The 13154-nt window shown below is 32.0% G+C and overlaps 1 protein-coding gene across 6 annotated transcripts in view; it reads left to right on the top strand.

Annotated features, from left to right (window-relative positions):
* Positions 1-13154, top strand: part of PCDH11X (protocadherin 11 X-linked) — a 779467-nt gene that overhangs the window by 588589 nt on the left and 177724 nt on the right. For all 6 annotated transcript variants that reach the window (XM_059049893.2, XM_067023489.1, XM_067023490.1 and 3 more), the window contains one exon: positions 704-902. In XM_059049893.2, the coding sequence (XP_058905876.1) occupies positions 704-902 (199 nt within the window). The remainder of the gene's footprint in view (positions 1-703; positions 903-13154) is intronic.

Raw genomic sequence — 13154 nt, 5'->3', positions numbered from 1 at the left:
TTGGATGTCATGAACCAAATCCTTCATCTTTATATGTTGGCATGTATAAGTTTTTTATATTCTGCTATAATTATTATCAGAGATGATCCCTATAGTTTGCTTTTATAATTATCAACTGTTATCCATACCAAGTAATTATTTTTATTTTTTAGAGTGTAGAATCGATTTAAATGAATTCCAATTCAAAATCTTGCCCCTAAGATTCTTTGAAAAGATGATGATTTGTAATTTTAATTTATAAGCCTACATGATTGAATAAATTTGTATTATTATTTACTGTTTCTGCCCACCAGAATCTTACAGATATAGCAGTAAAATTTCATTATATTTATTCAATCTTATTATTCAAAAAATGAAATCTTGTCAAATTATAGTTAAATAAATCCATGTTCAAATGATGATCAGAATATCCAATGTGCTCAAATGTCAATATGGGTGACAGCCTCTTGCTTTAGAAAAAGTTAACTTTTATTCTGCAACTGGATGTGCCCTGTTAAAAAATATAATAAAAGCAATTCTGCTGCCAGGTAAAGCAGATTTGAACACAGTGCTGACTGTTTACAAAAGCCTGAAATCGTTCACAACTCAAGATAATATTAATGTGACTTCACTAGATAGCTGAAATAATACATTTTCTAAATTGGATATACTAAGCAATTATTCAGATCATAGCTAAAATCCTGTAATTTTCTGTCTTTTTCAGTCCCAGCGGCATGTCACATTTCACCTACCAGAAGGCTCTCAGGAAAGCAGCAGTGATGGTGGACTAGGAGACCATGATACAGGCAGCCTTCTGAGCACATCCCATGCCCTGCCCCTTGGCTATCCTCAGGAGGAGTACTTTGATCATGCTGCACCCAACAACCGCACTGAAGGGGATGGCAACTCTGATCCTGAATCCAGTAAGTGATACCTCTCTAGTCCTGCAGTATAAATGGGCTTACTGTGTTTGAAAATCAAACAACTGTAGCCATAATAACATTGGCCATTTAATTATGTTAGTAACACATTTTCAAAAGGTAAAAACACAGAATTAGGTGGAAGGCATATATGCAGCAGTTTATCATTTTTGAAATATGTGATAACATCTACTTTGAAATTTACTATGAAATTTTAATAGTCATTTTGTTTAGACATAGAGTTTTCCATTTACCTATATGTACATATGTATTTACATGTATATAATCAGCCAGTTCATTTTATTCATTTATTTCTGTACAGATAAAATATTTTTTATAATTCATATAAAGTATTTTCTAGATTTTATTTTTAAATTTTAATAGAGATAAGAATCATAGATAATTCTTTTTTGAGGAAATAAGAGATCCCGACTCCAAGGTAGAAGAATTGTTCTGAGGTTTTCAATAATGTATTGAAACCACGTGCCTTAAGCCATGTTACTGTTTAGAAAAACATTTAGATTTGGTCTCCAGACTGAAGGTATTAAATGCTATATTTTGCACAATCCAAAGATGCTGAACTCTTGAAAAGGATCATGAAGTTGATACTAAATAGAGTTCATTAAATTTATTATCTTGAACATGTATCTTGAACATCACTACTTCCTCATAATTTTGGGAAGTACAAAATTGGTAAGATTATACATATCTCAGAAGATTCTTGTATTTGAAGAATTATAATTTGCCTCAGATATGTTTTATGTATATAAAGCTGTGTAGGTCCAAAAGAGCATACCATATAGGTGATAGAGAAGAGTAATAGATATAAAAAAAGAAGAAGAAAGGGACCACGTAGCATATAAAATAAATATAAAATAGAAATTTTGTAAGGTACTTGAGCATTATGGATTGTATGGATATATAATTTAAATAAACCTCTAGTTTTGAGAACAAAATGGCTTCCCCATCATTGTATTTCATTTATTTATTTATTTATTTATCCCATCATTGTATTTTAATCCTTATTTTCTAAACTCAAAAAAATAAGGGAAATGTATTGGTTAAAAATCAGAATGTAATCTAAGACTAAGCATACAGAACCAATGACAGCATAACAAAATTTTTCTCTCTACAAAAGTAGACACTGGATATTAAAGGTGTTTTCAATATAAACATTTTAGAGACTTTTTAGACAAATTCAGAAATTCCTAAACATCTATCTCTTTATTTAATTTTATACTTAAAACAATTTATCAGCATTCATTCTGAGGATGAAAAATTCTTCCATAATATGCAATACTAGTCTACCTTTTATTTACTTATGTATAACATGATATAGTGACTTCTGGTAGAAATACATGGCTGTAACCATATCTTCTGCTATAATGAACTCAGAGCCAATTTCTAATAAGAATATGGTCATAAGTTACAAATATACATTAAGCAAAGGTATCTTTGTTCTTTTTTACTTCATAAATTATTATTGTAATTGTAGGCCTATCACTGCCTTGTTAACGGATAGAAATATTTAGATGAAATAAGCATCATTTTTATAAACTAGAGAGACTTGATTCCTTTGTGTATGACATGTGTTATTAAACCCTTTTCTTAGAGGATTATATAGCAACAATTAAAGAATAAACTCAAAGAAAGCATACACAGTGTGTATTATAAATACACAGTGTGTATAAATAAATTTTCAAGCTGAATGAGACTAAGATGGTATATTATTGATAGTAATAGGGCCAGAATTGGTATGGGATAGAATCTATTATAAAACATTTAAAATCAAATACAGCTTTATTTATCTCAATTGTATCTATTAATAAGCAATTGTTTAAAAATATTCAAATGCAGAGTTCTTTACAGGACATCATTTTATTAGTAGTTAAGAGTGCAAGTATATACCTAAAACTAATATAATACTGTAAATCAACTGTATTTCAATTTAAAAAGTGCAAGTGTTAGTAACAATGTAAGAGCTTTATTTTTAAAGCTTGTTTCTACCAGACACTAAACAGTTCTTTAATCATATTGACACTGTAATTTTGACTACTAAATATTTTGTTCATAATTACCCTACAGGATGAAGCAATGGCAAATTTCAAGTTAATGAAGTTCTTTATTAATTATGTTTTATTTTAAAATTGGGATGGCTATAGGAAGTAATAATGGTAATAAAAATAATACATTTTTGCTATTAGTTATTATACTAAACTTATGCAAAGGTAGAGATAATTAAAAATGAATATCCATTTCTGTATAAGTCTAACAATATTTATGGGTTAATATTTAAAGTTTATTTTTACTATGAGTCATATTAGCTATATACTCTACCTCAGAACCAGAAACTTCCATCTAAACCATGTTCCAAGAGATTTTTGTCCATTTTGGACAATGAAGGCCCTTAATACAAGGGCAGAAGCACAATATTTCACTTTAAATAAAGTTCTATTATCTTAATATGGCATACTAGTGGGATGTTTAACATATACATGTGGGTTTTGTTTTGTTTTGTTTTGCGGTACACGGGCCTCTCACTGTTGTGGCCTCTCGCGTTGCGGAGCACAGGCTCTGGACGCGCAGGCTCAGCAGCCATGGCTCACGGGCCTAGCCGCTCCGCGGCATGTGGGATCTTCCTGGACCAGGACACGAACCTGTGTCCCCTGCATCGGCAGGCAGACTCTCAACCACTGCACCACCAGGGAAGCCCGTGTGTTTTGTTTTGATTAAAAAGGAAAAAAATAGCTGATGCAAAATTTGCCATAGCAAAATAATCTCTTTAGGCTACTACAGATGATAAGGTACTCTGATTGTTCAAAAAGAAGCTCTATAGCTATGAAATAGTACATAATAATGGGTTTTGTGATATGGAGCAGATGCCAATATAATGTGCAGTGTTAGTCAATACCACTACAAATAAGAATGTAAACCATTAGAGGAAATGAATGCTGTCCTTAAGCAATAGAATTAATTTATGTAGTTCTCATTTCATATTTTGAAATGCATTACATCCTCAATCTGCTTTCTTTTCTGCTAATGAATTGCCCAAAATAGTATATAGTTCTGAATATTCTTTGTAAGTTCACAAAAACAGATAGAAATACAACTTTTATGAATAAGATTTTTTCCAAAATTTGCTAGAGGGATTTATTAATACTAGTTTAAAATATAGTTTCCAGGTTGATACAAATCTGCTGATTAGATGAAGAAATTATGCAATCCATTCTCCTGAGTCTTTTGCCAAGAATATTAACTTCCCTTTTTAAGATAAAGAAGAAACAAGCAAACTCAGTCCAATTATTTCTCTTTCAGGAGACAAGTTTAATAAAACATTCTGTCTCATTCCATTTGAAGGCTTTTTGAATTTTTTAATTTTACAATTGCCATCTCCTGACTTTAGCCTTTGGTATGAGGGTCACTGAATGCCATTCTGTGCAGTTTTTTCTTCCTTGGCTAACAGCCTATGTCCCAGAGCTTTCCTCCCATCATAACCCCATCAAATTATGTGTACCATTTCAAACGGACCCTGCTCTTTGAAGCTAGCTTAACTAGGGGAAAACATAAACAAACAGAAATCCAGCCCATAAATAGCATTATTGCTTGCTTCTGTGTTACTGTGTATACTGTAACAGGTTATGTCTTTGCCTTTTCAAAGAATCTTATGGAGACGTGCAAGACTGTGGCCCTAGCAGACAACAGAGTATGAATGTGTACTGCTGAGAATTTTATAAATCAAGATATAGTATTAATTGACAGATCTGAGGACAGTGTGGTCCTCTTGGGACTACTCTAAACACACTAAATTACATATGCCCCTATGTTCATATATATATTTATTTACAAGTAGCATGAAGTAAAATATAATTTATGAAGAGAAGACTTAAAAATACTTTCCAACTTTCTTTTGTAAAACATTGCTCTGTTATTATAATTCAGACTAAGTTCTGAGACACATGGAAATATTAGCGGAGGTCTACCACATTAAACTTCAGAGATTTCTGAATAGTCCATAAACATGAAGTTAGAATGTGTGTGGGTTTTTGTTTTTTTTGTTTTTTTGTTTTTTCCCTTAAATAGAGAATGCAGTGCTACTCTCTCACTATGGGTGAGTTGGAGTGAAAAGGGTAACTACTTTTAAATTTCTATTGATCTGCTGGCATATTATAATTTGACTGATCATAGATAACATCCATGTTTCTTTGGAAGAGAAATGGTGAAAAAAAGTTACTAAAGAGATTCAAGTCAGTCTTCAGGTTACCAGCTGTAACAGTTCATTTTCAGAGAAAATCCTCCTAAATGAAGGGGAAAAAAGACTTTGTTTAATCCGTGCTTTAATGATTTTCAACTGCAAAATTATATCATATTTTTTGAAACTTCTTCATTGGATGTGGTCGTTTCACACACGAAGTCACTCTCTTTGAAAATGTTATAGTTATGGTCTATTGGCTAAAATTTGAATTTAAAGGAACAAAATATATGTAAAATTTCATCAACGTTTTCAAAAATGTTTTGTAATGTTTTTCTTTTACTTTACTCATTTCTGTGATGCAAAAGAAAAAAAAATAGAATTCCAAGAGCATTTAGGGCTAAAGAAGTCCTACATTTGAAATAAAGAGGAATATATTTTTTCATTAATTTAAAAATGATAAATCTCTCTGCTAGAGTATATCTCAGGTTAACACATCTCTTTGACATTCATTTTTCTTTCACTAGATCAGGTTTGCTTAGCACTCTAACATTGTACTAATTAATTCACAAAAAAAGGGAATAATTAATATTTTCCTGGCAACACATTTTGATTGATCCTCTACAAGTAATCTAATTAATTGGTACAGAAAGTGGGAGACCAATTTGACTGACTAGAGTACTGCTCAGAGAAATGCCAAATTTTGTCTTGTTCTGCTGAGACTGTTGACATGAATAACACCACGGTAATTATTAGTTGAATGTTTGATTAGTTGAATATCTAATTCTAAATGTAGAAATTGGGTAAAACAACAACAATGACAAAAACTATGATACTATGAAACTATGACTTACCTAACAATGGATCATTAAATCCCAGCCCTTCATAATTAAGAACATTAGGAGTCAGTTAGCTAAAGGCAAAATAAAACTACCCAAACATTTTTCCAGGCAAATTTGATATACTAGTATTGTGTTAATTATTCATCTGAAAAATTCGATGAGAAAATACCATTCAGTTTGTTAGAAAGAAGAATAATAATGGTATATATATTTAAGGGGACAGTAGCTGTTACTTTTTCAAAAGATGTCACAGAAAATCATCTAAATCTATAATTCAGCAAATGTTACCCATATAAATGTTAATTAGGTACTTTTGTTTGTTGCCAAATTTGACTTCTTAAATCCTCAGATATTTTTTTAAATGTATTTTTGAGCAAAGCTACACATCAATTCCCATACCACAACAGAAAGAAAAGTGAATGGCATCATTTTGTTAATATTGTTATGTGAAACAAACAGGAAATGCATTCAAACTAAGAGAGAAAAGTTATGCTCCTTTTAAAGGTTAATTATCCACCCAGGCCAATTCTGTCTCAGCTGGCTATGTATTTGAAAGATAGTTTCCTAAACTGTATTCATTCTTAGCCTGTATAGTAGTGTCAGTCCAGGGAGGGAAAAGTAAAATAAATAAATAATTTGAATCAGCTCAACAAACCTGAAATCACGGACTTTGAAAGATAAATCAATCAGTATTTCTAAGGAGTGACATTATCAACTATCAATTCTATTTGTTCTGTCCCACCTGGAGAAAGGGACTGAGCTCAGTGCTCCTGGATTCTGAAGGTATAAGACAAATGTCTGCTAATTTTCATTGCCTTCACAATAGGCAACAACATTCAGCTTTATCCATCTATTGAAATTTTTAAAAAATCCTTCACATAGAGTAATTTTTTTAAGCTAACAATAATATCAAAGAAGTCACTTTTATTCATTCTCACAGGAAAGTCATTGCAGTCATGAATGCTGTCTGTGCCTACCAGCTTATTTTAGTCCCTGGTGTTTTATATAAATAATAGTGTATATACATAGATTAGAAAGAATGGTTCCACCCAAGAGTCCAGATGTCTGCCATTGCTTGGGAACAAATAAGGCACACTTGATAGTAGTTGTATACTAAATGAGCTTAGGCAGATATAAACAGTGATCTAGTGGCAGATGCTCTGTAATTTGTATTAATTTTATCACTTAAATTGACATGATTTTGAAAAGTCCATTTTTTTCTTTTCATACTTAGGAAAGTTAAAATATATATCTTAATAAGAAAATGGGTGAAACAAACCTTACTGCACCACCCTATCATATCTAACTTTCCTATACAGGAAATGCAATCACCATACAAACCAATCGAAAAATGACATCTCATTTGGAGTATCTAGGCTTTGTGAAGTCAGTGAAGGATTTATACTGGAGATAATCTTAAAAAAAAAAAAAAGAGTCACAAAAGTCATGGATCAAGATGAAAAGTATACCTCTGAAGTTGGAAACTTGAAGACATTTACAGGATTCCATTTGGGTGACAGCCTTTAAGTTGAGTGTATCTTTAGTATCTTAAATCTAATATGGATTAGATAGAGTTTTATCAGTCAAAAGCAGGCCACTCTAAGTAAAGCAATCTCTTATCTTGTCTTTTCTGTTTGAAAATGACAAGCACTAGGAGCTTGGCACAAGCTGTCAATTGAAAGCCAATGCCAAAAGGTCTAGAATGTCAGTAAGCTTGAAAAACCACCTTCAGTGGCAGAGAATAGGTGGCCTTCTCTTCACAATAAGCCTTCCTTTGTGTCTAAAGTTTTATTAGGCTACCTATACCACATAATAAAATTCATTTGGTGTTTATATTTCTATTATTTATGAGCCATGAGGCAGTTCTTTTTATGACCTTCTTCTGTCTTCTGCTTCTTTTATCTTACTTTTACTTCTCACTTTGCCTATAAGCAAGAATGTTTGCCATGTGTTCTTTTTTGTAGTTCTTTGAAAGATAATACAATCAGTCATGCAAGATGCAACTTTTGGGTGACTTGGACTATTTAGTAGTGTTAGCCATACACCAATTTCTTGTGTTATAATAATTTACAAATTTTAATGAATGAGAAGCATTATAGCAATATATTCTGTCCCCATGACACTTTTAAATTGTACAGTAACTTGCAACTTTCATAACTGCTTGCATCAACAGAACACTCAACAACTAGTAAGTATATCAATGAAATCATTAAATAATGAATAATTATAGATGATCTATCTTACCATGATTTCTGCAAGTTGTTAATTTACATCTTTATCAAATGTTGAAGATTCCCAATAGAGAATAGAAGTGACAGTGTTTGCTGAACCAATTTTTTCCCCATTTTAATCAATAATCTTAGTAATTTTTGTCCCATTTCCACTAAAATAAAAATAAAGTACATGATCATCTGGCACTTTATCAATCTTATATTGGAAAAAATGTGTAGGTTACATAAAAAAAGTTCTTCTAAGTAGTATATATGAAATTAGCCTTTAAAAGTATATTTTTTGTCAGAAATTTCTTTTCCTGTAATATGTATAGCTCTCAAAAGCAATGAGAAAACAGATGATTTTAAATATTACTTTGAGGTAGCTATGTAAATCATACTTTTTAAAAATGTGGATGTTGACTAATAGTTTTATTGTAATACTTCATTTTGTAATCACTATTCATGAAATATTTTTACCACAGACCACAGCACATCAATTCATTTAGGCCATCAGTTTGCATATTATAGGGTTCTAATTCAGGCACTGCAATTAACTAGCTATGTGGCCTTGGACAGGAATTTTAACCTCACTGAATCTTCTTTTCCTTAGCTAAAAAATAAGGGGATTACACTGATCTCTAATGTCCCTTCTAGGGTCATAATTTTGTAACTATTAAAATCGCAAAATGTACATGTTCAGATGTTGCCATTTATATAGTCTTTGAATTTCAGAGCTCGAAGGGACCTTAATGCCATTTAGTCCAACTCCCTCATTATGCAAATGAGAGAACTGAGATTTAAGCCTTTTAAGCAATAGTTTAATGTCCTAAACCAAGATTTAATGTTTATCATGTTCTAAACTAGAAGAGTCACTAATGTTGGTAAGCAGCTACTTTTTGTAATTTAAATGAAGCAACTTGTTGAGAACAGACAAGTATAAAATTTAAATATTTACCATCCCTCAAGTGGAATGTTATAATATATCCATATGGAAATTTTTTTATATATGTGATGAGGCCTTGTATTAAAATTTTAAAATGGTTCACATTTAGCATCTTATACAACTGAAAGGCAATTGAGCAATATGGACTGATCATTTCTAAAATTACTATTAGTGCTAACCAATGAAAGTTTTATACAGAAAATTGCAAACATGCTGAATCTTAATGATTGCTATCTCAGGAAAGCTAGCTAATCTTTACTATGATTATCTAACATACATAAATTTTTGATTGCGTGTGTGTGTGTATGTGTATGCGTGTGTGTGTGCGCATACTACTTACAGAGCAAATTGGGATTAAAAATGAATTGTACAAGGTTAATTTCCTCTGAATAGGGTGAAAAGTATGTAAAAAGAATCTCAGGGGGGTGAAATAGAATGAATATGTGAACATATCCCTCATCCTTTCTGCTGAAAACTCAACTCTTCCTCCATTCTGAAATTCCTGTCATTCTATCCTATTTCAATTTCCTAGCAGAATGTTGAAGTTATAATTAACAGGGAAGTGATTTTGATAGACTCAAGTCTACTGAGTTAATAGTGTGCTGTATAGTAAAAATATTTATAAAAAAACATTATAATAGTCTTTTATGGACATTGATCAGAACTGGAGATAAAAGCATTATAACTTTTAGAGCTATAAAGCAGCTGTACTCTGCTCAAACTTTTAAATTATATGAAGAAGTTTGTCTTACCTAGAAAGTATGTTTGCTTTTATTTATACTAAATTGATGGCATGGAAGTTAATCCTCTGGATTGAGAAAATCACGTTGAAGTTAAAAAAAATATTTTGAGAAAAATACTTCTTGGTCTTACAAATAGCATTATTTTTACAACTCAAAATTATCTAAGCATGTAAAAAATGACGATTTTCATTTGACTTTTTGATATTCTACTCCTATTCTTTGGCTCATCAGCAGTGTAGCACAAGGCTCACTGGCACATTATCATTTTTGTTTTAATGGCCTAGTTTTCCAGGGTTGGGGTCAGATCAGATTTACTTACATGTAGATCTATGCATGGAAATTAATCCAGAACTGAATTGCACAATTCTTTCTTAATTGATGGTTCTATTCAACTACAGTCTGCTTATCTCTTTTCAAAATGTGTGTTCTCATAATGCATAAATACTTCTTGGCTTTGATTTGAAGGAGAAGCCAATTTTACAGAGGCACATACATGTTGTCTAAGTCATTTAAAAGAATGTAGCAAATTAATCTTTAGCAAATTATATGACTAAGTTAAATATTAACAAGAAATTATGTGATTCTTTGCTTAATTCAAACTCTAGTTACAAGGATGCAGTACTCATCTGAGATGTTTTTGAAATATGAATGCACCAAAGGCCTTTTCAATTGTTGGATTATCATGCTTTTTATTGAGCTGCCTCTGTTTTTTGCTAGAGATCATTTTCTATAAAATGTAGTTTTACAAGTTTAGAACTATTACAAACATTGCAATACTAATGTTTTCTAATGTTTTGTCCTCTTCTCCAGTGCTGATTCTGAGTTAAATTGGACAGGAGAACAGGATATATCAAAAACTTCATGAAGGTATCTGTTTTTATTCAAGTAGAAAATTGGAATTTGGGAATTCAACCAGAAGTAAATCCAAATATTGAAATTCCAATTAAAAGTCCCATCATATTGAACTATTAAGACTTCCCTTCTGAAAGAACTAGCCATTACCTTTTTGCAGAACAGCTTAACTTCCAAAATATAATATCTGAAATCCAAATATCATGAGGAAAGATCTTAAACACCCTGAACCCAATTCAATACCCATGTAACTCTTTGAAATATCCCCTCAGGGTTTCAAAGGATATGAACTGTGGCTAAGTAAAAAAAACCTTTCATCTAGAAAGATCCCATAATACCCAATAGTCTGAAGTGAATATGTCTATACATTATCACTCAATATAGGAAAAAAGCAGATTACTTTTAGGACAGAGAGTGAAAGACCACTGCATAGGTAAAATTAATCACACATTTTAAACTGAGTTTTCTGAGCTGTTTCAGCAATATGATTTTTGCAAAAAGAAAGAAATATTGGAGCAAATTCAAGCTAAGACCTTAAGAGACTTTGATTTTAAAAGACATTGATTTTCTTTGTTTGCCCACTCCCAGATAGGTTTTTTTTTTTTTTTTCCTGAAATTGAAGAATTTTAACTCTCAGAAGATTAAAAAATACATTAAGATGAAGTGCAGATATGTTTTGTCTTCTCCCATTTCTGTTTTAGTCTCACGTCTACAAGTGAGCCTAGCTGCTGTTTTAATATGTATGATTAAATAATTAGTTATGAAGAGAAGCATTCTAATGGGATGGGGCCAGACTACTTGGTTAGACTCAGTCCTGCAACTCACTAACGATATGACATTTGAAAAGAAATTTAAGTTCCCTGTGACTCAGTTTTCCTCATGTTTAAAATGGCAATGATAACAGCTGTCTCACAGCATTGTTGTATTAAAGGAGTGTGTGTACATGTATCTGAGTATATACATATACTTAAAGCATTTTACAGGATTTTTTCTTGGGATAATGCATATTCTCACACAGTACTTTCTAAAGTTTCATGCACACACACCACCTGGGGATCTTGTTAAAATGTAGACACAGCAGTCTGGTGTGGGAAACTGAGGTTTTGCATTTCTAACAAGCCCCCAGACAATGTAGATCCTGCTAGTCTGGGAACCTCACTTTGATTAGCAAAGTTCTAACAAATGTGTTGAGTAGCTGACCAAAATAGAAATGAGGGAGAGCAGTGCAACAGTTAGCCATGATGAGTTAAGGCATTAAAATAACTCATGATGATCTGTGATAAAGCCTCAGTGGAGGTTCTGTTATATTTTAAGAAGTATCAAAATTTACTGTATTGGAGTTTATATTGTATACCCTTTGGGATAAATCTTGTACCAAAGTGTAGAAAAACCTTCTAGATAGTTTTGGAGTGTTAGGATATACTCACTTGGTTCTTCAACCAAAAGATTGTCTTTCCTTACTCTCTCTTCATACACACATAGGTACACACACACACATTCACATACAAGTGTACACATCTTATTTTTTTGACAATTCCAATTTGAAAAACAATACATTCTATTTATATGTCACCATGTCATCTAGATGAGGATAAATGCTCTTTTATTCTAGGTGTGCAGCTATATACAGGCTCTCTATTTCTGGGAAACTTATCAGACAAACAGGGTAGAGAGGGCATTAGCAAAGTAGAGCACTAGCTGCACAGTCAACTAATCGACTCAGCAAACATCTTATATGCACATGAAGTCATTAAGCTTCCCATTACACACAAGCTGAATAAGAATCCTTCTGGATCATTACTCGCGTTGATGGTCTGATTTCTGTGAACTATTATCAGAATGGGGAAGATGAATAAAGAAGTCGAGAAACTGACAAAAAGTAAATGAAAAGAGATGGATAAGTTTCCTATTGAATGTGGGGTGCTGGACTGTTTTATTTGACTACTTTTGCATGTATCCAGAAGAGTCTGTTTTTTGAGTATGCCTATGGAATCATAAAAAGGAAATGTCCTGTTGTTAAAGTCCTAATAGTTTTGAGAAGGCATATTTGCTTAGCAATTCAATGTGGATATATTCTCTGATAGGAACTTTGAGTAACTGCTGATTATGTGTGAGTTTTATTTCTTTCTTTATCTCATTGCTCACTAATATATCCTAGTTTAGTTCGAAAGAGTGAAGAATTATTGACTAATTATTTGTCCTTGCATCGTGTTTTATTATTATCATTCATTTTCTTTGCAATCTTTCTCCATACTCTCCCCCTCCTAGTTTGCTTTAGGAGGCTCTATGCCTCGAGTCTAGTGGACATAAAATGAAGGGAAGTCTGTGTTTTTAGTATGCATGATGCTTTCTGAATATAGATGCTGAGAGAAATTGTAGGCAGATGTGTTTTCATCTCTCATGGTATATGGCTTTTTCTATTCCACAGTAGAAATCAAAGACAGCCAAATTATATTCAACATTGTGACTTATT

This window comes from Kogia breviceps, chromosome X, assembly GCF_026419965.1.
Source record: "Kogia breviceps isolate mKogBre1 chromosome X, mKogBre1 haplotype 1, whole genome shotgun sequence".
Classification (NCBI taxonomy): domain Eukaryota; kingdom Metazoa; phylum Chordata; class Mammalia; order Artiodactyla; family Physeteridae; genus Kogia; species Kogia breviceps.
This window is presented reverse-complemented; position numbering and strand designations above follow the sequence as displayed.